General features: G+C 56.7%; 2 protein-coding genes across 4 annotated transcripts in view; both read right to left on the bottom strand.

Moving 5' to 3' along the window:
• Positions 1–6,113, bottom strand: part of LDB3 (LIM domain binding 3) — a 59,592-nt gene extending 53,479 nt beyond the window's left edge. Inside the window, exons 1-2 of one of the 3 annotated variants that reach the window (XM_027530402.1) lie at positions 5,979–6,113; positions 5,767–5,882 (exon numbers count right to left, since the gene is read on the bottom strand). In XM_027530402.1, coding sequence (XP_027386203.1) covers positions 5,767–5,859 — 93 coding nt within the window. In that variant the 5' untranslated portion in view covers positions 5,860–5,882; positions 5,979–6,113. The remainder of the gene's footprint in view (positions 1–5,766; positions 5,883–5,978) is intronic. The other 2 variants (XM_027530403.1, XM_027530404.1) reach the window with 2 other exon arrangements.
• A 2,345-nt stretch (positions 6,114–8,458) lies between these two features.
• On the bottom strand, positions 8,459–18,888 carry OPN4 (opsin 4). The gene is made up of 10 exons (XM_027530927.1): positions 18,605–18,888; positions 17,214–17,359; positions 16,053–16,186; positions 15,526–15,729; positions 14,695–14,866; positions 14,091–14,255; positions 13,113–13,220; positions 12,111–12,291; positions 10,809–10,952; positions 8,459–8,869 (listed from the first exon to the last, which is right to left on the bottom strand). The coding sequence occupies exons 1-10, from the start codon at positions 18,746–18,748 to the stop codon at positions 8,831–8,833; spliced, it is 1,437 nt and encodes a 478-aa protein (XP_027386728.1). The 5' UTR covers positions 18,749–18,888; the 3' UTR covers positions 8,459–8,830.
• Positions 18,889–26,567: the final 7,679 nt, after the last annotated feature.

Here is a 26,567-nt window from a genome sequence, read left to right as displayed (position 1 = left end):
GCCCGTGACCTTCAGGTGCCTGAGAGAAGCAGCAGAGCAAAGAGCATGGACTTTGGTCTGAGCCAGACCTGAGGTTGCAGCGCCCATCTCCATGCCCTTTGTGTAAAGACAGCAACGATTCTGTTCTCCCGGAATTCTGGTGAGGATTTCATCATTAAATGGGATATTATCCAAGGACAGCGCAGAGCTGAGAAAGTTTCAGGGAAGCTCCTAAAGGAGGAGATGCGAGTGCCGCCCCCGGCTCCTTGCCCTGGAGTGTGCAGGAGTTGGGAGGCTGGGAGGCTGCAGCCTCCGACTCCACAGGAAACAAGATCTGGAGCTGGCAGAAGGTGGTGTGTGAGGGCCGGCCTGAGCATCAGCTGGAGGAGAGAGAAGTCCTCTCCAGGGCCCCGGGCAAGCAAGATGCCGGCTGAGGCTCTGACCTACCCCTGCGCCTGGCTCCTATTTCCCCAGCTTCCTGGTATCAGAGGGAGCCCCTGGCTCCACAGAGGTTCCTGGCCATCACTCCCAGTGTTAAAAGCCAGATAGGCCGTGCTTTCTTTTCCATCTAGACCTACCAGTGTAGATGTGGCAAGGAACGGGGGGCCAGGGCAGGCAGGGGATGCTGTGGACTGTGCAACTTCCAGCATCCCCTCCTGACACCCCCACTAAGGCTGACGCCCCAGGGGATTTCCATGGAGCCCTAAGTGCATTTTACATTGTGTGATTAAATTACTGTCATGCCGTGCTCTGCTCCCTCTCCATCTGGCTTCCCCTGGGGCCTTGCTCCCTCCCTCACTCTCTCACTTCTGTCTTCCCATGGTCCTGCTCTCCAACTCCACCCTGGCTGATAAAAAAAAGAGCACCAGAGTCTCATCTATGCTCAAAAAGCCTCTCCTTACACAGAGGATTTTTAGAGAAGTGAACATACTCTCTGTGATACTATAATGCTGGATACATGTCAGAATACATCGGTCGAAAACCATAAGATGTACACACCAAGCGTGAACTCTAATGTAAACTATTTGTTCTCTGTAAAAATGACATGTCAGTGTAGCTTCATTGGTTATAATATATGTACACTCTGGTGGGGGATGTTGGTAATGAGAGAGGCTGTGCATGTATGTGGGGGGTGCCGGGCATGGGATAGGGAAAATCCCCGTATCTTCCTCTCAATGTTGCTATGAACTTAGAGCTGCTCTAAAAAACTGAAGACTTAAAAAAACAGCCTCTCCCTGTTCATGCCTTAGCTGCCTCAGTCAGTCCCTGCCATGTGTCCCTCCGTTTCTTCACTGCCAGGCTTCTCCAAAGAGTGACCAGCAGGCCTCTGCAATCTCCCATCCCCCTCACATCAGCCATCTGACTTTGGCCCCCGCCACTCCACGCATACCAGTGACCTCCCTGTGCCAAAGCCAGGGGTCACTGGGCCCTTTTCTAGCTGGCCACACACTTTACTGGCCTTCTGAGTCTCTCCTCTTATCCCACAGCTCTATGTCAAGAATGTTACACAGTGAGTCCCCAAGAGCCCTGGGACATGATGAAGACCACTTCATGCCACTTAGGATGGTTCCTGGGAAGAGGTGGATCCGGGCTTCAAAGGCACAGAGACGCTGTATTTGGGAACAGGAGGGCCCTGGGTGGGGCCCTTGGCAATCATGGCTAGCCCCTAGATGAGATGAAGGTTCAGGGAACTGGGGAGACGTCTCCCAGGCAGGAGGGCTGCCCCAGCAAACCTAGTGGACCTCACCGAGGAAGCTGTACTCTTCACACTCGCTCCTCTCCCACACCTTCAGCCCAAGGAGCCCTGGGGGCTGCCAGTGAAGTTGCCCTTGTCCTGTGTCCTAGCCCAGGACCTCAGAAGGCCCGCTCCCCAGTACCTAGCCAGCCTCATACCCACTTTCTTCGGGGCCCTCCTGGGGTCAGGAACAGCTCTGAGCCCCAGGGAGAGGAAGCATGATGGGAGAGGGTCTGGCCTGGCAACCTCTAAGCATGCATTTCCTTGCAGTGGGCCTCTGTCCGTTTACTGTCCCCAGTCCTGTTCGTTCCTTTGGGAAGACCCTGCCAGCCCCGCAGCAGCCCTCCCGAGGCTTGCCTGACCTTCAGCGCAGCTATAAACAGCACAGCTGTCAGCACCTCTAGGTGCTGCCCAAGAAACAGCACCACGACCTTAAAATTCCAGGAATCGTCAGCGTGGCTGCCCCAGAATAGCCTCAGCCTGTCCTCCTTCCCGTCCCCGGGGACCCTCTGTTCACCCCACCATAGCCAAGAGACTCTGGTGAATACTGGAGCTCAGCAAGGGGCAGCGGCCACTGGGCTGGCGCCCCAGGTGAGCCTGCTGGGTGGGTGGGCGAGGCTGTAAGGAGTGGTGGCTTTGGAGCAGAGAGACAGGACCCCCCTGGGCCCAGGCTCAGCTCCCCTCACAAGCAGCCCTGAGGAAAAACAGGTGTATTTTCCTAAGTGTATATTAGAAAGCACTGGCACATGCGTGCGTTCCCTGATGCATTATCCCCATTTCACAGATGAGAAACCTGAGGCTGAGCAGGTGAACTCGCTTTCTAAGGTGACCCAGCTGTGAGGAGTGGAGCCAAACAAAATTTTAACGTCTCTGCCACACAGTCAAGGACCGCAACACGCACCAAGAGGCAAGTCCCAGAGCGCGGCCCTAGCCGTGGCCTAGCCGCTCAGGTACTGGGGCTGGGTCTTGGGAATGTCTCCCTCTCTGCTCCCACCCCTCCCCCACTTCCTGGAGCACTGGCTGGGCTTGGGGGAGGGTGGGGGTGAGAGGGCAGCTCATGTTGCAGGCCCAGCCGCACCTGTCCAGGGATAAATAAAGGCATTTCCCCTCCACCCTCTGAGCCTCTCTCCTGAACCCATTTCTCTGTGGGTCCTCAGGCTGAGACTTTCACTGAACGGAGGACTTGAGGGGCTGTTAATTGCTCCAAGGTTAATTCTGTGGGGCTGGTGGGCAAAATGGGGTACATACGGGAGTTACTACTCAGGCTGCAGGTGGCCAGCCTTCTTACAGGAGGAGATGCTGCAGACAGAGACGGCCCCACTCAGGGCTTTATTGCTAGTCCTTAGCCAGAGGATGAGGTTGCAGCCATGGGAGTTAGGAGTTACCAAGGATACAGGAGCGGGTGAGCAAGTTTGAACCTGTTAGTCTGGCTCTGAAGTGAGATGCCCATCCTAGCCCTGTCCGGGGGCCCACAGGCCTCAGGGTTGTGGTGCGGGTGCCCCTGCTGAGAATGAGCTGGCCCTGCCTTCGGGGGCCCACAGGCCTCAGGGTTGTGGTGCGGGTGCCCCTGCTGAGAATGAGCTGGCCCTGCCTTCGGGGGCCCACAGGCCTCAGGGTTGTGGTGCGGGTGCCCCTGCTGAGAATGAACTGGCCCGGCCTTTGCCTATTCCCCCCACCGCCATCCACCACTGATGCCTTGTTTTTGGCAAAGACTCAGGCCAGGACATCTATTGCCCCTCTATGGGAAGAGGATTCTTCCAGAGAGCTCTGGCCTTGTTCCCTTAGGGAAGAAGTTTCTGCTGCAGAAGGACCTTAAGTGCCCCAGCGAGAAAATGGCCCTGTTGGGAAGGTAGGGCTTTGTATTCCAAGGCCTGCACTGAGACCGGGACGCCCAAGCCCAGGGTATCAGCGGCTCACCAGAGGGTTTATCAAAAGGCTCCAAGCCCTGGGAAGGCCCCAACACCCAGCCCTGCATGTTTCATGATTTGGGGCATGCCCCTGAAGGGAGCTGAGAGGCCCATCCCCCGATGGCCTGCCTGAGCTGCGGGTTCTATTTTTAAAAGTACCCCCTAGTCATTGGCCCTAGTACATCCCAATATACTAGGATGTACCTAGTACATCCCCTGCCTACAGTGAGGACATTCTTCCTGCTGTCTAGCTTAAGGCCTCTGTGCTGCAATTTAAGCCCTGGGCTGGCTGGGGCCAGGTGGTGCATAGACCCTGGGTGAAGTCACTGCTATCCTGGGTGCCACTGAGCTGGGAGAGCTAACATCCGCTCGCACGGATGGGGTCGGGACCAGCGCTAGGAGGCCCTGGGCGGGGTAGCACTGAGAGAGAGCTGGGCTGTCAGGCGTGGGAAGCTGGCAGACCCATGAGAGGGGATGGTCCTGCCTTGGACAGGGAGGAGACTTGCAATCAGGGGGTGGGGAGCTGTGCAGGCTTCTGGGGGAGAAGGGGGCGTGTCCACTGGGGCTCAAATGCCCACATGTCACCATATCGTCAGGCAGAGTGTGTGCGTCTCTGGGTGTTCTTTAGTATATGGGGCCGTGGCATCTCCTGGGCAGGGGGCCTGGAGACTCAGGTGAGAATAAGCCAGACCTCCAGCAGAAGGATGGAGACAGTGCCTTTTCCTCGCACTAGAGCCAGGCCAGCACCCAGAGAAGTATGGCCTCTTTTGCTCTTGTGAGTCTCCCATAGCACCCCTGAGTGGGGATTTTCCATGGCAGGGCCCCTCCAAGTGTCCACATTAGGTTCCACAGCCAGGATTGTGCCTGCCGTAGGGACATTGGCTCCCTGCCCCTCTGCCAAGCACCTTTCAGGCCTCTCCTGGCTACCCGCTTCAGTGCCTCCCTGCTAACCTCCCCACCCCACCCCCAGGCCCAAGGCAAGTTTCCTCTGCCCTGGAGAAGTCTCCCTGTCTCCAAGTGGGCAGTGACCCAGACACCCCTGCCCATCCATCACCCTCCAGTGACAGGCTGGGGCCTCAGCCTGCCCCCTTGTGCCCACACCAGCACTGCTGGGGCTCGGCCTTGGCCATACCCCACCAGGCAGGGGTTATCTTTGCCCGGCACGTTTCGCAGTTCACTGTGAGCATAGCTCTGCTTCAGCCCGGCTCTGTTGGACTTCCTTTTACTTGACAAGTGTTGTCTGAGCACCTAGGTACTGGTCTGGGTACTAGGGACACAGCAATGGTTAAAACAAAGTTCTGTCTTACAGACAGCTTTGTCTCAAGCAGATCTAGCTTCTTGCTTCTCTGGACTTCAGTGTCTCCAGCTGGGCAATAAGATTTCTCAGACAATCTCCAAAGATCTCCGACTTCCCCATCAGGCAGTGCTGTCCCCTGGTCACAGGCACTGCAGGACACACAGTCCGTTTCCCCAGATGAGCATGGGGACCCAGACATGAGACAAGCAGGCAGAGCAGCTGTAAGTGAATGGCCAGGTGCTTCAGCAGGTGAGGAAGGCCCAGCTCCATGAAGCCAACCAGTGGGAGTTACCCCAGCAGGCCCAGGGAGGCAGGGGAAGAGGGCTGTTATCTCGGGTCTGGGATGGAGTGGGTGTGGGAGCCCAGTTATCAGCCCAGCCCAGTTCTGACTGCAGGACAGCCAAGGTCAGCAGTCTGTCAACTGTCCTGTCCTGTCCACGCTAGGAGCGCTCTCTCCCCAAAGCAGCGGCCTACTTCCAGGCAGATGCTCCAGGCTTGGGTGTACCCCAGCACACCTGGAGAAGGGCTTTGGAAGGCCCTGTACTTTCTGTTTACCTGCCTGCTTGCAAACTTAGCATTTCCTGCTCTACTGAAAACATCAGCCACTTGCCATGTTTCATTCTCTTAATAGGCTAGCAAACCCAGGTGGCTAACAGCTGTGGCAGACACCAGAGGCCTGGGGCAGGCAGGATCAGATTAGGTCCAGTCCCAGCCCCCAGACCAGGAAAGTCTGCTCTGCTTTCCAAGAGCCTCTGGGAGGACAGACAGATGGACGGATAGACGCACACACCCTCCTTCTAGCATGCCCCGCCCCCACGGGCGGTAGGCTGCGGGCCATGCACACTCACCCGGGAGATGGTGAGCGGCATGTTGAAGTCCTTGCCGCCCTGCAGGCGGAAGCCCCAGGGCCCAGGCCCCGTCAGGGTCACGCTGTAAGACATGCTGGTGCTGACGCCGGCGGCCTCTGCGGACAAAGGGAGGAGAGTGGAGTGAGAGGACCCTCGTGCCCCCTGCCTCCCCAGTCCAGACCTCAGCCCCAGGCCCCGACCCCCGGCCTTGCCTGCTCTGTGCCTTGCTGCCCAGCCGGGCTGTGTGGAGCTCCTGAGAGGCTCCTAAGAATAGCTGGGAACGAATGCCATCGACACTGATATCTGCCCTCCGCTGCGCCCATAAATGGACTGTAACCCTATACTGTGCCCGCCCGCCCTCAGCCTCCCAGCGGGTCCACCGTGACTCACACGGCTAATATAGCCCCTGGGGAGGGTTGTCCAGCTCCCAGTACCCCCCAGGGGGCAGGAGAGGGGCCTGGGCGGGTTAGTGATAATGCTCTGCCTCCCTGCTCTCCTCTCCTTGCTCCCTCTGCCCTCTGGAGAGCCCGGTCTGCCCAGCCACACTCTCTGCCTGCTGTACCCACTCTCTTGCCCAGAAGACCATGGCTAAGTTCCCTTGGCCCAGGGCTTTGTGACTTGGGTGTTTGTAGCCCTGTGATCCCTGGAGAAGACCCTGAAGTTGTCCGCTTATCCTCTTATCCCCAAGAGAACTGACAACTTCAGGGCCCAGAACTGTCCAACCCCATCAAAACAGTAGTAGTCATAGCAGCAGCTCTGGGCACAGCCAAGCTCAGCTCTGGGCCCTCCACACCATTGTCCCCTCAGATCCTGCGAGGCGCAGGAACCAAGGCTCAGAGAGAGGTTAACTAACTTCCCCAAGGTCACACAGGTAGACCCAGGCCATACTGGAGCCTGAGCTCATTCCTATGGGGATTTGTGCCAGATAACAGGTTCTGCCCAGTACTGGCAGTACCTCTTGATGCTCAAGCCTAGAACTGGGGAGGCCCTGCCTTTTGAAAGGTACCCTTCGCACGGGGTCTGGAAGCAGGTCTGGGACAGGCCCCACACCCTCCAGGCCCTCTGGGGGCCCAACAGTTATTCTTGGCTCTCCTGTCTCATTTGTGCCCTGGAAAACTTGACAGCAGCATGGAAAGCTCCAGCTGCCAGTGTCGCACGCCAGGCCCCTGTGCCCTTTGAGCCGGAATGGCAGGGGCCAGGGAGGAGGGGAGGAGAGGCCATTTGCTCAGCTGCTGGGACAAGGGGCCAGAGGGGCAGCAAGGGGAAAATGTGTGTGATGTGGCCAGCCCGTAACCCAGAGACAGTGTGCTCTAGGTGGGGCCCTAGGCCCCTCGGGACTCCTGCCAGTGTGGTCTTCGAGCCAAGATACCTCTAGAAACCCTTCCTCAGAAGAGACCTCAGGCTCGACATAGTCTGGAGGTAGATCAAGGCCCCCACTAGTTCCCTGCTCTGGAAACCAAAGCTCAGGGAAGGCAACTGGGCTGGCTGTTCTCTGTCCTCCTGGAGAGCCCTAGCCTGAGCTGGGCCCTGAGGACTCAGAGGAGGGCTGGGTGCAAGTAATTTCCCAGATGCCCGCACCCAGCCTCATACGACATGAATGGCAAGAAGGAGTCCCCACTGCATAGGGGCATTTGGTAACTTGCCCAAGGTCACAGAAATATCAAGTGGAAGAAGCCAGTGAGGGACCTGTGCTCTCTCCCCCACTTCACCACCTCTTCTGCTCCGTGTCATGATGCCCAGCTGTCCTCCCTGCCCAGGCCTGGCCCAGGAGTCCAGCAGCTCATGGCCAGCACTCCCATCCCCTGCCCCTCCTCCAGGTCCCATCCCATCCATCCCTGATTCCAGCTTCATCTCCTTTCCCGAGTGGGGGGAGGTGCATCTGTCCGGTCAGGCTAGAGAGGATCCAGCAGCAGGCCATGACCAGTGTGGGGAAAGGAAGGAGCCGAACCCGCACAGGGAGAGGGAGCCCCGAGCTAAGCTGTACCTGGAGTTGCAGGCTCTTTCTCTGGACTCAGGCACCCGCCATGCCGCCTCTGGGGAAAGGGAGGCGTAAGGAAAAGGATGCTCTTAAAGGGGAAGGCCAGCCTCCCTCCATCTGCCTCCCCTGGGAGGTCTGAAGCCAGCCAGAGAGCAGCTGGTACTCACAAGCTGGGCGTGAGCTGCTTTCCAATAACAGCAGCTCACTGGGGAGTAGGGATGGGGGCAAGCCTGGTCTTTCCCCTCCTCCACGCTCCTCCCTGCAGTTTGGGATGGGGTTTTAGGCTTGAAAATCACAAGGTGGAGGACAGAAGGAGAGTAGGAAGAGAGAGGCTGCTGCGGGCTTCAGAGGTCAGGCCCCTGGGCCTCTCCCTCCCATGGGGCACCAGTAGGTAGAGACTGCTTGTCAGACCTTCTCTGCTTTTTATTTTTCTGCAGCCCTCCAGGCACACACAGCCCTGGGGTGAACTTGGACTACTGATTGAAAACACACTGTAGGCGCTGTGTGTGTGCGTGTGTGCTTGGTGTGCATGCAAATACATCCACACAGGAGCGTGTGCTGGAGAATGAGCGTGTGCACAAGAGGGTGGGCCGTGGTGGAAACAGCGCTCTGCGGGGAGAGCCAGAGGGGAGTAAGTTTCCGGCGAGTGAAGGTCTGTGTGCGGCTTTGAGTGCCGGCCGCGGGAGACACAGTGCTGTCCTTTCTGTGCCAGTGAAATGCCCAGCCCAGGTGCAGAGGCAGCTCATAAACAGCCGGGGTGTCTGACAGAGCCATCGCTGTTGTCATCGCCCGGACAATCACAGCACGCAGCATCCGAGGAGAGGCGGACGACTCCAGGCAGTGGGAGGGCCTGGGCGCCCGCTCTTCCGTCTGAGCCTCAGGTGCAGGCTGTTGGATTGAGAAGTGGGTGCAGCCCACATTGCAGAGCAGGAGTTTCGTGGTTCGGGGCCATGAATCTAGACCAGCATGGGTGACAGGACCGCTCCCAAAGCCTGCAAGCCCACGGGTAGTGCTGGGTCTGTGTGCGTGAGGGAGACGTGAAGGAGCTGGACGTGTCCCAGATGGAAGGCAGGAATGATGGTCACCCTACATCCTGGCATCCAGGTTGGGGAGCAGCCCCTTGGCCTGAAAGCAAGCAGCAGACATCAGTTTAGCCCAAAGAGTGTCCCACTGGAAGTAGTGGCTCAGGGACCCTCTGTGTTTAGGGGCACCTCATGATAAAGGGAGGTAGCGTGGGGGTGGGGAGGGGCAGGTTTGGTCCCGGCTGGGGGTTGGGCCTTCTCCAGGCCATGTGGCTGGAAAATGGAGCTGGTAATGGCCGAGGTTGCCTCCAGGCGGTCCCCCAGGCTGGCCTGTCCTAGGGTCTGGACTCCTGGGGTCCAGACTGAGCTCTCCTCACCTCCACCAACCAATTCTCCACTTTCCCAGGCTTGGGTGTCTCCTCTCTCCCTGTCGTCTTAAATACCTCATTTCTTGCCTATCTACTGACTTGCCTATCTACTGACTTCCTCCCATCTTCTCTCTGCTGGATCATTCCACGCAACCTATCCTTCTGCAGCTACTGAGGAGAGGCCCAATCTACTCTGCCAAGCTGACCAAGCCCACCTCAGTGCCCCAATAAGTCCTCCAAGGGCTTCCTGTCCTCCAAGGTCCTGACTGGAGACCCCTCATGCCAGCACCTGGTTGGGCCTCCCCACGGCTCCTACCACCTCCTGCCCCTTCTCTATCCTCACCTCCCACTGCTAGAGTCCCTTGGCAGCTCCTAGGATCACAGAGAGACATTCTGTGTCTGTCTGTTCAGGACACCCTGTGCCCCACTGCGTTTGTGTCGGCTGTTTCCTCAGCCCGGGCCGCCCGGTCCCTACTCCTCGGCCCCATCCCGCCTGGCAATCCCCGTTTACCTTCACCTTTCCCAGGATCCCTTGGGGCCTTGCCTCTGCTTTCAGCACCCTGTGTGCTGATACCTCGATGGCAGTGCTTATCACGCGTGTTAGGTGACTGCTGATGCGCTGTCCCCCTCTGCCCCATGCCCCACCCCAGGCCAGTTTTCCCTCCAGGAGAGGTGCAGGGCCTTTCATCCTTTGCCCGGCCAGCCTGGGGGATGCTGCTGGCCTTTGCCCCAGCCTCTGGGGTCGTGCACAATGCCCGGCCTCAGGGCTGGGGACAGAGTCCTCTCTGGGGCTGGAGCTGCTGGGGAGTGGTGTTCCCTGGCATGGCAACGATGGAAGAGACAGAAGCCCCCCACTTGTAGGGAGCTGCCCAGGGCTCCCCCTCTCTGGGACAGGCAGGGGAGCAGCCTTGAGGAAGGAAGGCAGGAAAGCGCCTCTGGTCTTAGTCTTGCTGCCCTAGAGCCCAGGAACTGGGGGTGTTGTGTGGGTGTGAGTGGAGGGGCAGAGTGGGAGCTGTCAGCTGAGGGGGAAAAGCAGCCGCGGGGCCTGTGCACACGGCATTTCCAGCGTTCCAGAATCCGGCCTCCTCTAATCGCCATCGACATTCCGTTCCATAGGCACTTGGGCTGACAGCTGGCCTTCTTTTAATAGCCACAAGTATTCTGGGCAACGTCCTAATCTCAGGGCATTCATAGCGAGCACATACACAGCTTGCAGCCCCGCCCCCCTAGGTACATCCCGTTTCCAGTCGCAGAGAGGTACATGCCACTCACACTTGGTCACATTCTCAGCTTAGAGCAGACACATTAGGGCAGCACTGAAACCCATGCCCTGTGGTGTCAGAAGGACAGAAGCATGTGCCGGGCACATGGTCACACATTCACATACATGCGATATACATTCATCATAATATAGCCACCACCACTGCTGTGTATGTGCACAGACAAGGTCACGCACACACACACGCTCTCAGGCGCAGTCACGTCAGGCTTGCTCAGAACACCTTGGAGTCAGAGATTCCCCCAAGACCCCCAGGTGGGCAAGGGAAAGCTGGGAGGTGCAGGGAGGGGGTGATTCCCAGAGGTCACTGGGCCTGCCCCCTTTCCTGACAACTCCCTGGGCTACTTGCTCCTGTCCCACCTTTGTACAGGTTGGCAGGTGTCAGACCCAGTTACCTTCCCGGGAGCCTCTGAGTCCCGTCCCTGGGGCCTGGGCAGGGCCTTGGCTTCCACATCATCCAGGCGCTGACTGCAGGGGGACCATCCGCTCACCTGCTGGCCAGCCCCCCAAGCAGCTGTTGCTTCTGTGTCCATCCAGCCCTGGGGAAGGGGGAGAGTCGCTGTGAGGTGAGGGGGGCATTTGCAGCATTGCTTCTGCCCCCTTCCTGGCCAGGCCTTTCTCCATTCTCCCTACAATAGTTCACTGGGGTGGAGACCATGACACTATTTGCAGGGCTGCTGGTCACCAAACCCTTGCAAATTGTGAGTGTGTGTGCTAGGATGTGTGTGTGTGTGTGTGTGTGTGTGTGTGTGTGTACATGCTGCTTTTGTGATTTCTTAACACATGGGATGAGCACGTCTTCATGAGGTTCTAGGCCTCTCTTAATGGATAAGCTTCACTCCTTGATGTGCACTAGAGTAGTTCAGGGATTCTGACAGCTCCTCCCTCAGCCCCTTCAACTGAGACCCCCAGGGATGGGGGCAGTGGGAGGAGGTCAGTGGAAGCTCTTGGTGAGGCAGGCCCAGTGATGGAGGAGCTGGGACAGGAGCCCACGGCACAGGGAACTCTCTTGGGGACCTCAGGGGGCATCACAGTTCCAGGCCCCAAGTAGGTGCTGGCAGACTGGTAGCTCCTATGGCTGACCACCACGTGGTGGGTCATTCACGGGCACCCCATCTAGTATGTAGAGATGATGGCTTTCCCTTTTGGAGAGGACACAGAGCCTCAGAGAGGGTGAGTAGCCTGCATAAGCTCACACAGTGAGACTTGAACACAGGTACCCTGGCTCCAGGGCCAGTGCTCCTTCCGCTGTATCCTCTGAGCTCCTCAAGTCTCCCTCCTCCAGGAGGAGCGGCCTTAACAATGAGGATGATGGGCTTGAGCTCGCACCTACCTGTCTCTCTAGCAGCCCATCTAGGGAAGAAATGCTCATCTTTTCTATCTGAGACTCTAAGGCCCTGGGATAGTGCTGGTAGGGAAAAGAGTTGGCTTGGAGTCGGAAGACCCATGTTCAGTCCCAGCCCTGCTGCTGAGTGACCTGGGGCCAACATGATGCCTCCCTGAATCTAGTGCCCCTGCCTGGCAGGGAGGATTGTATGAGGGAAGGCCATGTGGAGGCGGTGAGGGGCTCTTCCTGCCAGTGACCCAAGTTCCTGAGGGTTCCTGAGTCTCAGAGGCAGGCCTGCCTGGAGACCTGAGGCTGGACTAATTGAGGAAAGATCGTGAGATGCCAGCCAGTGAGGGCCCAGCCTCCTTACCACCTCGCTCTCAGAGCCCAGGGATGCCTGGCGCCTCCGTCCAGAGATCCAGCTGAGGTCCGAGGCCTGGCTACTCAGCGTGGAGCGATGAGTGGAGCGGTAGCTGGTGTACAGGCCAGTGCGCTGGCCCGACACGCCCAGCAGCACCCCCAGGCAGGGCAGGTGCTGGGCGATGGCCAATCTGGAAGGACAGCACATCAGGTTAGGGGGGTGGACAGACTGACACTGGGCAAATGAAAGTGGGCCAGGAGCCACTGGGGAGTCAGGGACATTCAGACACTGGGGTTATGAAGATGGACAGACAGACACTGGGTCCATGGACGTGGAGGCAGAGGCTTAGGGTGGCAGGTTCAGCCAGATGCTTGGTTTTAGCTCTCAAGTGGCTGGCCCAAGCCACAATTCTGCAAATGGAGACCAAGAACACTTCTGAGCTGCCTCTGAGTTTATGGACTAAGGGCTGCAGCTGGCCTCTGCAGGGCTGCTGAGTTACTGACACCACCAGGCAAAAGGAAGCACTGAAGGCCCCCTCGTGGAAGAGGCCAGCCCTGCGGGGCTTCTATCAGCAGAGAGTGCTCCGGGTCAGAACCAGTCCCAGGCCGCTACCACGGCCCGGAAGCAGAACAGAGCTCTCCCTGCTGCGACCTCTCTAGGCTGTCACTGTCTGGGGGCCTCTCTTAGCAGCAGGCAGCACTGCTGATCAGCCATCCTGGTTGCCTCTTGGCCTCAATTCTGAAAATGCAGTTAGTGTTGGACACTGCCCAGGGAGCTCTGATGTCCCCCATGCTGAGCCCCCTAGGAAGCTGAGGTAGCAGAGGGGGTCACACCAGCTCCAGATCCCACCCGGGGTCACGAGCTGTTCTCAGTTGCTAGAGTTCCCATCCGATGCAGATACAAAGGACAGGAACGATGGCTAGCCTCCACCCCCATTTATAGGCCCAGGCCCTCCATGCCCATGAGGGTGGGCCTGGGGATCTGGGCCTGGGTCCTGGTGGAGGGTCCCACCTGTACTTGGGGTGGGTGATGGCGTAAATGATGGGGTTGTAGATGGCAGAGGCCTTGGCAATGACAGCTGGCACCGAGTTCATGTAGGGCGTCAGGATATGTGCGTACCTAGGACAAAGAAGCTGAGGTCCCCCTGCCAGCTGACCCTCCCTGGAGACTCCACAACCCACCCGCCCGCTCAGGCACCTTCTTCTTCTTAGGCCAACCAAGCCTTGCCAGGGCACAGCCCAGCCTGGTCCAAAGCGGCATAACTAAGTCATTCCCAGGGGATGCACTGTGATGCCAAGGAGAATTCTGATCTGAGGTGAATGGGAACCCAGGGAGCGGTTGAGGGAGTGGTGCTGAGAAGATGTGCCAGAGTGGGGGGTCTCACCAGGTCCCACAGTTCCTTGGAGACTGTGCTGCTGCCAATAACCCCACCCCTCACCCTCAATGACTCTGGCCGTCTGACCAGCCCTCCCCACACCCCATCAAACCCTGATGCCCGCTGCTCCCCTGGCCCTTTGGGAGTTATTGCAAAGGAGGGCCCGACAGGGGACCCGAAAATGTCTCATACCCAAACACCTGAAAGGATTCACAGTTCTACTGTCTCACGTGCTCATGAAGTCTGGCCAGTGTCCATGCTGTGCAGGTGTCAGAGTCCCCAGACACTAGCCACAAGAAACCAGAAGCTCTGGGAGGGCTGCATGCTCCCCAGGGGTCTGGAAGGACCTGACAGCCGTTGTAGGCCCTCAGGCCAAACCCACTGTGGCCCAGAACTCCCGAGCAGGTCTCCTAGCCCCTCCAGGAATAAGGCAGGCCCAGCTCGGGTGGGGCGTCTCACAGCAGCAGGGAGAATAAGGCTGCGAGGCTGGACCTAAGGTGTGAGGATGGCTGGCTTGGGCTTGGGCTTGGACTGGGGGGAGAGAGGCTGCCCCAGGGTCCCTTCACCCTTCTCCCACCCTTCCAGCCCAGCCCAGCCCCTTAGCCACTGCTCACCCAGCAAAGCCCATCAGGGCGACAGTGGAGTAGGGGGCCCAGGAGAGCACAAAGAGGAGGATGACCAGCAGCTCGATCTTGGCCATTTTCCACTCACTCTGTAGCCGCTGCCGCTGCCGGGGACACTCACTGCCACCCTCGCAGGTCCCGAAGGTCTGGAGAGCTCTAGGAAGCATGCAGAGTCTGGGTCTGGCCCCACTCAGCTTGCAGTGAGTGCCAGGGCCATGGCTACTATCGGGGAGCCTTCTTGGACCTGGCCATCCTTTCCATGCAGCAGCCCTGACACCCGGAAAGTCCCGCATGATACCCAGGCTAAGCTGCCTGCCTGTGCTTCTACCTGTGGTGGTTTCTCTTTCCCCCAGACCTCTTGGCCAAGTCTGAAGCCCTCTCTTCAGAAGACCCTATCTCCTGAGACTTTTCGAAGCACCGAGTTTGCACCAGTCTGTAGGGAACCCACCCCATAAGCACATGTGCTGAGCTGGTCTTTGCCCATCTGAGTCTGGGAGTGCCCTGGGGGGCTGGATACAGACTGAGCCACGGGAAGCCCTGGTGAAGGGGCACAGTCCTCCTCCCATCAAACCCCTCCTTTGCGCCCAGCTCTTACTGGCCCGTCTCTCGGATGGCCTTGAAGATGAAGATGTAGCAGTAAATGATGATGAGCAAGGGGAGGAAGAACACAAAACAGAAGAGCAGCATGGTGTAGGCGCGGACGGACGGCGTGAAGCTCACGTAGTCCCAGGAGCAAGAGGTCAGCAGGCCTTCGGGCACATAGGCACCTGGGAACCAGGGGCAGGGCGCTCAGCCTCCAGGGCAGTGCTGACCCAGGCTCCTGATCCAGCAGGAGCTTTGGATATGGAGGCTGAGCTTCTCAAACACTGGCCCTGGCCCCGGCCCCGGCCCTGTGCAGCAGAGCAAAGAAACTGGGCACGTAGAAGGGAGTTTTCCAAGCTGGTGCTACTAGAAGATAGCTCATGAAGCCCACTGCTGCCCAATCTTACCAGTTTGGAAGATAGACCTCACCACAGCCCCAGGGTCTTACTCCCTCAGACTTAAGCCAGCTTCCTGGTCCCTCCTTAGAAGGGTAGGTGCCTGCTGCTAACCCTTCTACCTGCTGAGGCCTCATATCCCAACCCTTGCCTGTCTGATGTATTGCAAACTCAGCATCAGATGTACCTGTCACTTCCTGCCAGTCAGGAACCATGTGGTCTTCCCTTCTGTGTATGGGGAAGGGAGCCCAGGTTAGCCTCTGATCGCTGACGGTGCAGCCTCAGTTCCCCCTGCTGCTAGTCATGTCCCCTGAATGTCCATTTGCCTGAGGCTTCAGCAGTCCCCTGGCCCCTCCTGCCAGCTTGGGGACCCAAGTCCACCTACCTGTCCCTTGAACATGCCCCTCCCAAATTATCTTCCCGTCCCCTGGTTCCCTGAGCTCACTTACTCCAGCCAAAGAAGGGCGGCAGGCTCCAAGCTAGGGCATAGAGCCAGACGCCCAGCAGGACAAGCGCGGCCCGCCTCTTGGACACCATCCCGACGGTGGCCAGTGGGCGTGTGATCACCAGGTAGCGGTCCAGGGCGATGGCCGTCAGGGTAATCATGGAGGTGATGCCAAAGAGAGCCCCACAGAAGGCATAGAATTCACAGCCTGTGGGCATAACTCCCTGACCTCAGTGCTTGGCAGGGAGCCAATCAGATACCCGAGGGCAAGGAGGGTGTGTGGATGGTGTGTACTTAGCTCCAGCACTGGCCTCTCAACGAAAACAGGCCTGTGTTCCTCTCACCCTGCCTGCCTGCATCTGACAGAGGCTCGTGGAAGCCTCTTGTCAACTCGTGAGTCTGAGCAGGGTGCTACCCACCCATGGCCCAGGAAGAGCATATCACCGTCTCATCTGGGCCACCCTCCACTGTGGACATCCCCTGCCCCAAACCTCCTCCTCCCCCCAGCAGAAGGGAATTCCAAGTGTCTACCTGCTTCTCCAAAGAGCCACTGCTTATAGAGGCTGCTGGCGAAGAAGACGGGGGCCTGAGTGAAGGACATGAGGAAGTCGCTGACTGCGAGGTTGATAATGAACATGTTGGCAGGTGTCCTGAGGCCTCTGCTCCTGGGAGGGGTCAGATGCTGTCAGGAGGAGCTTCTTCTGGGGAGCTTCCCTCAAACACATGTGCACATGCATGCATACCCATGCACACATGTGTGCTTGCACTGAAGCATGAGCTGCTGGGTCACAGACCATCCCGCTGCCCAGCAAGTACCAGCCAAACAGTTCTGGAGCCTGGCATCATGGGCAGAGAAGTGAGACCCTGCAAGGCAGCAACTCATGCCTCTCTCGTCCTCCTCTCCCAGCATCTTTGCAGTCCTCACCCTCAGGGCTGGCAAAGGGGAGAGGAGCTGATGATGGTGTCCACGGATCAGGTACTTCCACGAACCCTCTTACAATCATCCATCTGTGTGTCTATCCCCCTCCTTCACTTTGCAGTAAGAACACTGAAGCTTCCACCCGTGAGGCAGCTTGTGATCACAAGACTCAGTAAGTGGCACAGTCAGGATTCACTCATTTGCTGGGCACCACACACACAAAAACTTACTTAATCGTCACATTGACTCCATGAAGTAAGTGACAACTCCATTTTGCAGATAAGAAAAGTTGACTCAAAGGAGGTAAGTAATCTGCTTAAAGTCATTTCAGCTAAGGGTTATTCACGCCTCCACATGCCCATCTCAGCCATTCAGCTGGTGAGTGGGGCAGGTAGAGAAGGAAGCCAAGGGTGGTGGGAAGGCTGGCTGCTAAAGGACTGGAAGACTCAGGATCCCTATACCAGGGCTGCTCTTTGAGTCAAGGGAAAATGCCCACCGGGGCAGGTGATGGTGGAGGTGAACAGAGGGCAGAGCGAACAGGCAGAGATGTGTGTGTGTCCTTCACAGGGAGTAGGGGGTGCACCTGGGGCCCAATCGGATATGCCACTCAAGTTGCTCTGGACTGCTTTTGGGCTCCTTTCCTGGCTTTGAAGGCTAGGCTCAACAGTGCCCTGGCAGAGTTGGCACCAGAATTTCAGTCCTGTGTTCTGCCCCATCTCTTCCTGGATGGCTGCCCTCAGTGCCCAGGCTCCCACCCTGCCAAAACTGGGCACCTGCAGAAGGTATAGATGACCGTCAGATTTCCCAGCATCCCCGTAAGTCCCACCAGCAGGATCACCGTGCCCAGGGTGTAGTGGGCGTGGTCTGGTACATCAACCGTGGGGAAGGGGACCCAGGCAGCAGCCTGAGCCCTGACTGCCTGCGGAGAGACAGAGAAATAAGGGCATCCCATGACCTCATCACTTCCAAATAGTCCTGAGAAGAAGAATTAGGGTTCCCAGTGGGGCAGAAGGCTTAGAGTGGCAAAACCATTTGCTCACACAGCTTGCAGGCAGCTGAGCTGGAATGGAAACATGGGTCTCCCTAAAGTTGAGCGCAAGCTCCTATGGCCCAGAGGCAAAAGTCTTCTAGAAGTATGCTAAGATTACCTGTTGGAGGCTGACAGGACAGACAGACACACATTTGGCAAGCAGGGACATGGCTGGAGTGGCTCCATGTTTCCTAGAGAAGGCAGAGCCCTCTCCTAGGTGGGTTCCTCCCTTCTGTAGGGGCCCCATCTCAAACACCTGAGACAGTTAGCAAATGTATTCCAGTCCCCTTGTACGTGTGGAGGCGCAGTCAAATTAATGAATGAATTAAAAAATAATAATGTTTTTTAAAACAGAGAATTTATGGGGAATTCTCTGGTGGTCCAGTGGTTAAGGAATTCGTGTTTCCACTGCAGGGGGCACAGGTTCGATTCTTGGTCAAGGAACTAGGATCTTGCATGCTGTGTGGTTAAAAATAAATTTTAAAAAATAAAAAGAAAATTCAGCCCTCCCAAGTCACTGAAGGGAGGTCATCATCCTACGAGGCCAGAACAAAGGGCCTTACAGACCTCCCATCACAGCTGCTTTCCAGTAATGGGAGTGGCTTCATCTCTGTCCTGCCCTGGCTCCTATAGCTACTGGAGCCTTTCCTTCCTGTCCAGAACCTAGGCCAGCATCCCACAGCCCTGAGGGAAGGCTTATCACTCCCCAGCTAACGGTGGGATGTTGGGGGATGGCCCTGGGCCTGGCTAGGATGATGGAGGCAGGAGAAGGCACCAACACCTCACTCTGGCCTGGGACAAATCCTGAGGCCCAGAGTAAGCCTTCCTCTTTGGAAGGCTCTGGGGGCATCCTACCACCTCCAGAAAGAAATGGATGGGCCATTCCAGCCCTTTGTCCCATAAGGCTGGCCTTTCTGTTCCTCAGATGCTCTCCATGGCGAAGTAAAACTTGCCACACTCTCCTCTATTGGTCTTTTTGCGTAGGACGGGTTCGGAGAGGTTCAGTAACATGCCCACCATCCCAGAGCAGAGCTCAGGCCTTTCTATCTCCCTGTCAAAGCCCCTGTTGTCCCTAGGAAGGGCACCAGGGGAGGGGAGGGAGGCTTTGCATGCACACACTCGCCCCAGGCTTACCGTGGGGCTGATGGACGGAGGGTGGCCCAGGCTGGAGGCGCTGCTCCGGGAGCTGTCCCACCTGCTGGAGGAGGCTGGGGTGGCCAGGCAGCTGGATTCCTGCACCGGGCCCAGCGGGGCTCTTGGCCCTGAAGGAGGGTTCATCCTGAGGTGGGCTGGTCCTTTCTCAAGCCCACAGAGAAATCAAGGGCACCAGGAGTTCAGGACGTTAGCTGTGCCCGGCCTTCCAGCTTTCCCCCATCCTTAGCACCCCTTCCTGGTCTGCCGGCTGTCTGCTCCTGTGTCCAGCGTGGACCCAGCCTGGAGCTGTTCTTGGGGGTGGTGGCTGCGCTGTGTCCAGTGAAGCACAAAGGAGAGAGTGTCACAGTTATGGCGACTGAGAGTCACAGGGTCCGTCCCCACCTTTAAGTAGCGGAGCTGGGCGTGCACATGCCCAGCCGCTCGGCGCCTCGGCTCCCTCAGACACAGGTCCCTGAAGATGGCAGTATGCATGTGTGAATGTGTGCAAGTGTGTGTGTGTGCATGCAGGGAGTCTGAGAGCGTGTGTCTGTTTGAATGTGTGTGTATGTGTATATTACCGAAGAGATTGCTAGGCTCTGGCTCTTGGACTTCGCCCTTCCCTCTGGCCAAATTTCTTTTTCCCCGAGCTCATCAAACACAGCTTCTGCCTCCCCTAAGACCCCCCAGCTCGGGGTTGTCTGTGGCCTATACTCAGCCTTTCCACAGGGCACCCTCTCATGTCTGCCCACATTACCCATCACCCCTTCGCAACCATCCCGTGCAGGACCAAGGCTGGGCACCTGAGGTCACATACGCAGAAGCTGAGAAGATGTGCCAGAATATAACGCAGCTGAGGGGAGATCAGATCATAAGGCAATTTTTGTTTGTTGCTTTTTGATCATAAACTTTTTCATTGAAGTGTAAATAGGGAAAAAAACAAAACCCCCACAAAGCTGATAGAAACCTGGGAGCTTCCCCAGGCTGCAGGCCCGGCCTGAAGCGAGTGAGTGTCAGAGGCGGAGGGCCACACTCACAGTTGGAGCAGAGTGAGAGCCGTGGAGCGGGAGCAGACGGGGGCCAAGCACTCTGCCTCCAGGGCATCTGCGCTGCTTCCAGGGACGTCCTATGCGGTCACTGTGTCCTGGGGCACAGTGCCAAGATTTGAGGAGCCCTGGAGTGGAGAGATATGCCCTGTCCTCTTCCTTGCCCCCAAGTCTTTACAAACAGCTCCCGAGAGCCCCAGATTCGGGCGGCCAGGGCAGGCGATGCCTACCAACAGGTGCCAGCTCATGGTTGAGATGCGTGTCCTCCCCAGGCCCCTCATTACAGGCTCACCATGGTGACGCAGGAGGCTGGAGGAAGAAGCTCAGTGCAGGGTCAGACAGGGTGGGGGTCTTTGAGGACCAGTCCCACCAGTTCCCACCCTGGTTAGTGCACATGCCCTCAGAGACGGACCTAACTTTCCTCCTCTCCCAGTGCTGAGGCTGAACTCAGGGCTCAGTAACACCCGCTGGCTCCTGGTGCTTCTGTGGCCCCGGGGTCCCCTGAGTTAACAACAGAACAGACACACACACAGCTCCTCTCTCCAAGGCCTCCCCCTTTCTCCTGCCCATCTTCTTACAACCCATTCTTCCTGCTGCAACCCTAAAGGTGTTTGGAAACACAGATTCCATCAGATAATCCTATGCTTAACCCTTCGATGGCTTCCGTTGCTCTAAAGTCATAGATAAAGACTGAATGTGGTGAGGTGGTGAGGAAAATACTACAAACGTCACCGAGTATATAGGGATAAGAGGGGGGTTTTATTGGGGAAACTAAACCAAGAATCAGCAAGAAGAGGTGTGCCGTCCCCCACTCAGCGTCTGCGTGTACAGGTCAGGCCGTCCTCACAGGGGACTGTATGCCTAGGCAAAGACCTGCCTCCCCTGCTACCGTCCCTTTTGAACGCAATCTCCACAACAACCTTGCTTCGAGAACTAGCAGCCAAGCTCAGGCGCCAGGCAGTCTGGGTGTGGCTGCCAGCCGAGCAGGGAAGTGTCTGAGAGCGCCAGCTTCCAGCACCTGGAGACCTTCCTGGAAGTTAGGTTCAGGTCTTGGGGGAAGGGGAGTTCTGATCAGGGAGGCGGTCAAGTTCAGCTGCAGATCCTCCTGCTGAGGAGGAGCCAGCTTGGTGCCTGGTGACCTGAGCCTCTGGGCCCGCCCACCGCCCCTGCACTCTCGCCTCTCTGGGCTGGCCTCTCAGACCACAGACTACACACAGTCCTGCGGTCACCCAGCCCCTGCTCACTCGCTGCTCTGGAATCTTCCTCTGCCCCTTCTCTGGGTCTCAGCTCAAACACCACCTCTTCCAGGTATCAAGGAAGGCATCCTGGAGTCTGAGTGTTCACAGCCTCCTGTCCATCTCCTGAAGCACTTAGCAGTGGTGTTGTTTACTTCATCTGATTGTGTCTGTCTCCCTCTCTAGACTGCAAACAGGTTATTTGTTTCACTGTCGTGACCTAATGCCCAGCAGAGTGGCTGGCACGTTGTCTCAGTAATGCAAAAGCCTCCCTGGTCCTCGATTCTCAAAGTGTGGTCCAAGGACCAAGCACATCAGGGTCACCTGGAGCCTGTTAGAAGTGCTCCAGACCTACTCAGTCAAGTGATCCAGCTATCCATTAAAGGGGAAAATGCTGATCTAGATTTTCCAAATGACATAGGGACTGGTGACAGGTAGTGGAAGCCTGTCTGAGGCATCCAGAGATTAGCAACAGTGGGGCACCACATCCGAGGCTGGGAGGACAGAGGGATTCCAGAGGCTGGAGCTGCCCCCAGGGTGCCTAGGGAGAGGGGGCTCACAGCGGGGTGAGGGAGCTGGAGCCTCCGTGGGGACATGACTGCCAGCAGAGATGCCACGGGGAGCAGAACACAGGGCACGAACGCCCACCACTCCCCTCCCTGATCTCCCGTCTTCCTCAGGTGTCTCGCAGTGGCCAAGCCTACCTGGGAGCCAGAGGTGGGGGGGCCTGAGAGATGCGGTTCTCTCCAACAAAGCAGAGCAGGGAAGTGTTACGGAGCCCACGTGTGTCGTCCTCCACGCCACCCCCAGCGGCCACGGTAGCCAGTGGACAGTGTATGTTCCTCCAGCCCTAATACCGGCCAGGAGGTCATCCCTCTCACTTCACCTGCAGACACTGTTCTTTAACTTCTCACCCTATCCCAGGGGCTGCTCATGGAGACATGGCCCGTGCCCTGGGTGGGCTGTGGTGCCAACCGCCTATTCAGCCTCCATGTTTCTCCTGGACCAGCCCAAGCCACCCTCTGTTTAACCCGGCCTAAGAGTTTATGGACGATCATACCCATCCCCCCCACCATCCCACTTGCCATGCCAGGGAGATCCGAAGGTGTCGTGCGCCTTGTGGTACCCGGAGCCCTCGCCCACAGCTCTACACTGATTTGCTCTCTGCTCTTCACACTTTGCTGGTGTGGCTGGAGGTGGGAAAAGCTTTCCAGGCCCCTCACTCATGGGGGAGCACCAGGGACATAGGAAGGGGGAGGCCTGAGAGCTCCCCTGGGATGAGAAAGAAGGCTTGGGCATCTGCGCAGCCAGGGGCCAGGGAGGCAGGGGGATGATGTTTGATGTTGGATCACGCAGGAGTCAGAAACGTCTCGACAGTGGGCCCTCAGCAGACATGTAACTGCACTTGTCGAGGGATGGTGACCAACCAGCATCATGACACTGTCCACAGGGCCCTGATGACGACTTTACCTACAGGTCTCCCGAGTTCCAGAATTCCTGTCCTCTGCAGAGAAGCTGTAAAAGTCCTTGTAAGAAAAGCCTCATGGTCCTGCATTTCTGGGATTCTGGCCACAGCACCCAGCATCCAGGGAGGGAGGCAGGCCTTCCTGCCCTCCAGCCTGGCCTAGCAGACAGCACAGTAATGCCATTCCCATCCTGTCTACTCCTGGGGATCAGTTTCCTCATCCTGGGGCTGGCCAGGACTATCTGGTTACCCAGAGACTCCTGGGAAACTCCCTGCAGCTGTTTCCAGGGGAATATTAAGTGTCTCAGTGAACACGTTCCTTCAGGCACCTGGCCAACCGCTCACCTGGACCCTCCCTCACCAGGAATCTGCTGGATTCCAGGCAAACCCTGATAGGATAGGGCCCTCCTTCCTTCCCTTAGCCTGAGGGAGAGACCATAAATGAGAAGCTCCTTGTATCATATAGCAGCAGTGTTGCTCCGCTCTTCTAGCTGCCCTGGGCTCAGGAGTGCCATCCATTCCTCCCCCAACCTGGCATGTACCTGCCCACTGGGAGACAGTCAATTGACCTGGTGGTCTGTCAATGTCTCTGTGGCCGACCTCTGTCTCTGGTGCTCTCTCCACCCTCACTTCCCTTCTGGGCGCTCCCACTGAGTTCTCTTCTATGCAGCCTGTGCTGGCCAAGTGGGGCGGGGCAAGGCAGGTGGGGAGAGTTTAGGCCCTAGTACACAGCTGTGTGGGACTGTCTTCTGTTCCTGGATTTGACACCTCCTGGTCCTGCTGGCCCAGGCGCTCAGGGCTGTCCCCTCTGAGCCCACGTTCCATTCCTGCTGATCCGTGTGGGTCATTTCAGTGAGTCCGGCCCAGGAGTCTTCAGCTTCATCCTCATCCTGGTGCCATGCCTTCATCAAACAGCTACAGCAGTGTGCCACGCCCTGAGCTGGCACCACTCACAGCGGCTGCCCCGCGCAAGGTCACCCCTCTGAGAGTGGTCCCTTCCCCCGCTTTAGCTGGAGGCTTCTGTTGAGGGAGTCGGGGCCAGTTAATAGGTGTGAGAGAGGTTCAGGAAACAAAAAGTCATGGAAAACATAAGTAAGGCCAAAAAAACAAACCTTTAACTAGAGAACTGACCACACACTCTAGAAGGGCATGTGGGTGTTAAAAAAAAACCCTTCGAGTGGGTGGTCCTGTATTTCACATACCTTGGGCACACACAGAAGCCCATCAAAAGCAAGAATTTGCTACTGGACTTAACGAAATTTAGAGTGAGTGAATTGGGTGAATGTAGTCAAAAAATAGAAACTTCCAGTTGTAAAATAGCTAAGACCTGCGATGTAGGGTTCAGATGGTTAATAATACTGTATTGTATATTTGAAAGTTGCTAAGAAACTAGATCTTAAAAGTTCTCATCACAAGAAAAAGACTTGTAACTATGTGTGGTAATGGATGGTAACTAGACTGATCGTGGTGCTCATTTTGCAATATATACAAATATTGAATCATTGTGTTGTATCATATAATGTTATGTCATGAAAACAATATAATGTTATGTCAATTGTATCTCAGTCAAAAAAACAAACAAACATGAAACTCACTCCTTAGCGCCTTTGACATTTTCTAGTTGAGCACTCTACTTGGGGCACACAGAAAGGCTCGATCTACCCTAGGAATTACTACATACTTGTTCTGATCTTTTGGTGATCTGCTGGAACAGCAGGAAAAACAATTTTCTTCTTCAAAATTTTTAGCTGGGGACTTCCCTGGTGGTCCAGCGGTTAGGAATCTGTCTTCCAATGCAGGGCACCTGGGTTCAATCCCTGGTTGGGGAATTAAGAGCCCATGTGCCGCAGGGCAACTGAGCCTGTGCGCCACAAGTAAAGAAGCCTGCACACCGCAGTGAAGAGTGTGCCTGCCACAGCTGAGGCCCCGCACGACACGACTAAGACTCAGTGCAGCCGAATACATAGTAAAAAAATTGTTCTGTATCTGTTTAAGAAAAATCTTCTAAACAGTGCATGTTTACAAAAATGCGTACATATGAAGCTACACACATTAAATATATTAGAAGAGCCTCCTGTGGGGAAGAAGGTCATGAGAGTGGGGAATGGGGATTAAAAAGGAAATAAAAGGGGAAAAAAGACTATTAAAAAACATTTTTTTTAGCTGATCTTAACCACAATCCCAGGGAGCAGGGAGCCTGGTGGGCTGCCGTCTCTGGGGTCGCTCACGACTGAAGCGACTTAGCAGCAGCAGCAGCAGCAGCAACCACAATTCTTAGCTGTTCCCCATGGAGTGAAGCATTTTTCCGAGGGCGAGAGGAAGGGAGGAAGGTACGCATTTTGACTTAGGACAGTCCGGAGCGATTTCTGACTGCTCAGAGCGCACAGGTGTAGACGACAGGATGGAACCCTACAATTAGCTAGAGATGTTCTTAGTGAAGAGTGATTCTGGATACATCGTGTGTCTGGGTGTGTTCCCAGTGACCACCCCACAAACCCTCCTTTATCCGAGCGTGGCATGAGTAGCACTGGAAGACTTTTGAATGAAAATCCTGCATTGAAATCGGATTTGTCTTTTGATGTGACAGTAGACATGTCAGCTTTGGGAGCAGAATCCGGAAACTGTCAACACTGAATTTCCTTTCGCGTCTGCCCAACGCTGCTCCTATCCATAAGCGCCTGGGAAGGAACAAGCAGCATCTCTGAGGCTCAGTTTCCTTAGCCCTAGAATGAGGCGCTAAAACTGCTCTATTCATAAGGAAGTGCATAGAGGACAGTAGCAAGCTACCCCAGCGTCAGGGCCCCGGGCTAACAGGGGCTGTCGCGCCTGGAGCTGCACATTTTGGACAGTGCAAACATGTGCATCATCACCAGAGCACGACGGGATCACCCAGGCCTGCACCGCCGCGTGGAACTTTGTGACTTCGGGCAGCTCCTACCTTCTGAGCCTCCTTTCTTGCCTATAAAACGGAGACAGCGGTGCCAGCCTCATTGGCTCCGATGACTGAATTGACAAGAGTGACTCAGTGAGTCACCTGCACAGTGCCCGGAGCCTGGCAGGCCTTGGCAGTGCCAGCCCCCGTGTCTTGCACCTGGTTGCTGAGGCTTAGGGTGGTTACCAAGCCTTCCCTTCTCTCTCTGCGGCCCAGGCAGGTCTTGTCACAGGCCATTTTGTGGCAGAGTGAGCCCCTACCCAGACTCTCCGGGAGGCGGCATAGGAACAACAGAAGGAAAGGCAGGTATGCGGACCACAGCCCCTCTCCCAGCGTGGGGAAGTGAGCTGGCATGGGAGCTTGTAGCCAAGCACGCCAGCCCCACAGCCTCCAGGGGCCCCAGCTCCCCTACCTTTAGGAGCCACGGGGGTTAGTTCTTTGCAGAGCAGTGAGTGCGTTGGTGGGGAAGGTGCTCATTCTCTCCTTTCGCAAAACCAGCTAATCCCAGGAGATGCTAGCAATTTCAGGCAGCCAGAGTTAGGGGCTGGTGTTGGCTGGCGCCTTCCACATTAGGGTCCTCAAACTCAGCAAAAATTGCAGGGTCCCCCAGTCCTCTGTCCTGTCTTCCCTTCCCTGCTTGGTCCGGTTCGGGCTCTGGGCTGAGCACGCAGATGTGCCTCTGTGAGACTTCTAGGGCCTCTCTTCTCTCTCTTCCCACCCAGTTCTCTGTCTTCTGCCTTCACACCCAGCCCCCAGTGCACGCTGGAGTCACTTGGGAGTTTAATAAATTACGACACCTGGAGCCCAACCCCAGAGACGGCTTTAGTTGGCCGAGGGTGTGGCCTAGGCATTGGGATTTTTAAAAAACGCTGCTGAACACAAAGTGATAGGCACCAACCCCCATCTTTATGTCAGTGCCATCCACGCACACATCTGGACTTACACATCTGGACACACTCCTGCCCTCCCACCTGCTCTCTGCTCCATCTCCTTTGTTCATTGCTGCTGCTTTGCAAACTCTCTGTATGGTCAAGCCACTCAACATGGTGGAGCTCTTGCTCTCTGTACATTCCCTGCCTGACCAGTGCCTGCTTCATGTAGGTCTTGCTGCTGCTGCTGCTGCTAAGTCGCTTCAGTCGTGTCCGACTCTGTGCGACCCCATAGACAGCAGCCCACCAGGCTCCCCCGTCCCTGGGATTCTCCAGGCAAGAACACTGGAGTGGGTTGCCATTTCCTTCTCCAATGCATGAAAGTGAAAAAATAAAGTGAAGTCACTCAGTCATGTCCG

Source organism: Bos indicus x Bos taurus, chromosome 28 (genome assembly GCF_003369695.1).
Source record: "Bos indicus x Bos taurus breed Angus x Brahman F1 hybrid chromosome 28, Bos_hybrid_MaternalHap_v2.0, whole genome shotgun sequence".
NCBI lineage: Eukaryota > Metazoa > Chordata > Mammalia > Artiodactyla > Bovidae > Bos > Bos indicus x Bos taurus.
This window is presented reverse-complemented; position numbering and strand designations above follow the sequence as displayed.

Bases quoted from the DNA above. Each gene is read 5' to 3' on its own strand.
- OPN4 (XM_027530927.1), bottom strand. From the start codon at position 18,748: ATGAACCCTCCTTCAGGGCCAAGAGCCCCGCTGGGCCCGGTGCAGGAA. The intron at 17,360-18,604 runs GTAAGCCTGGGG...GTCTCTCCGCAG, and splicing joins CTCCGTCCATCAGCCCCACG to GCAGTCAGGGCTCAGGCTGC. The intron at 8,870-10,808 runs GTAACTGGGTCT...GCTTGCTTTCAG, and splicing joins ACTCAGAGGCTCCCGGGAAG to GCCAAGGGGCTGCTCCCCAA.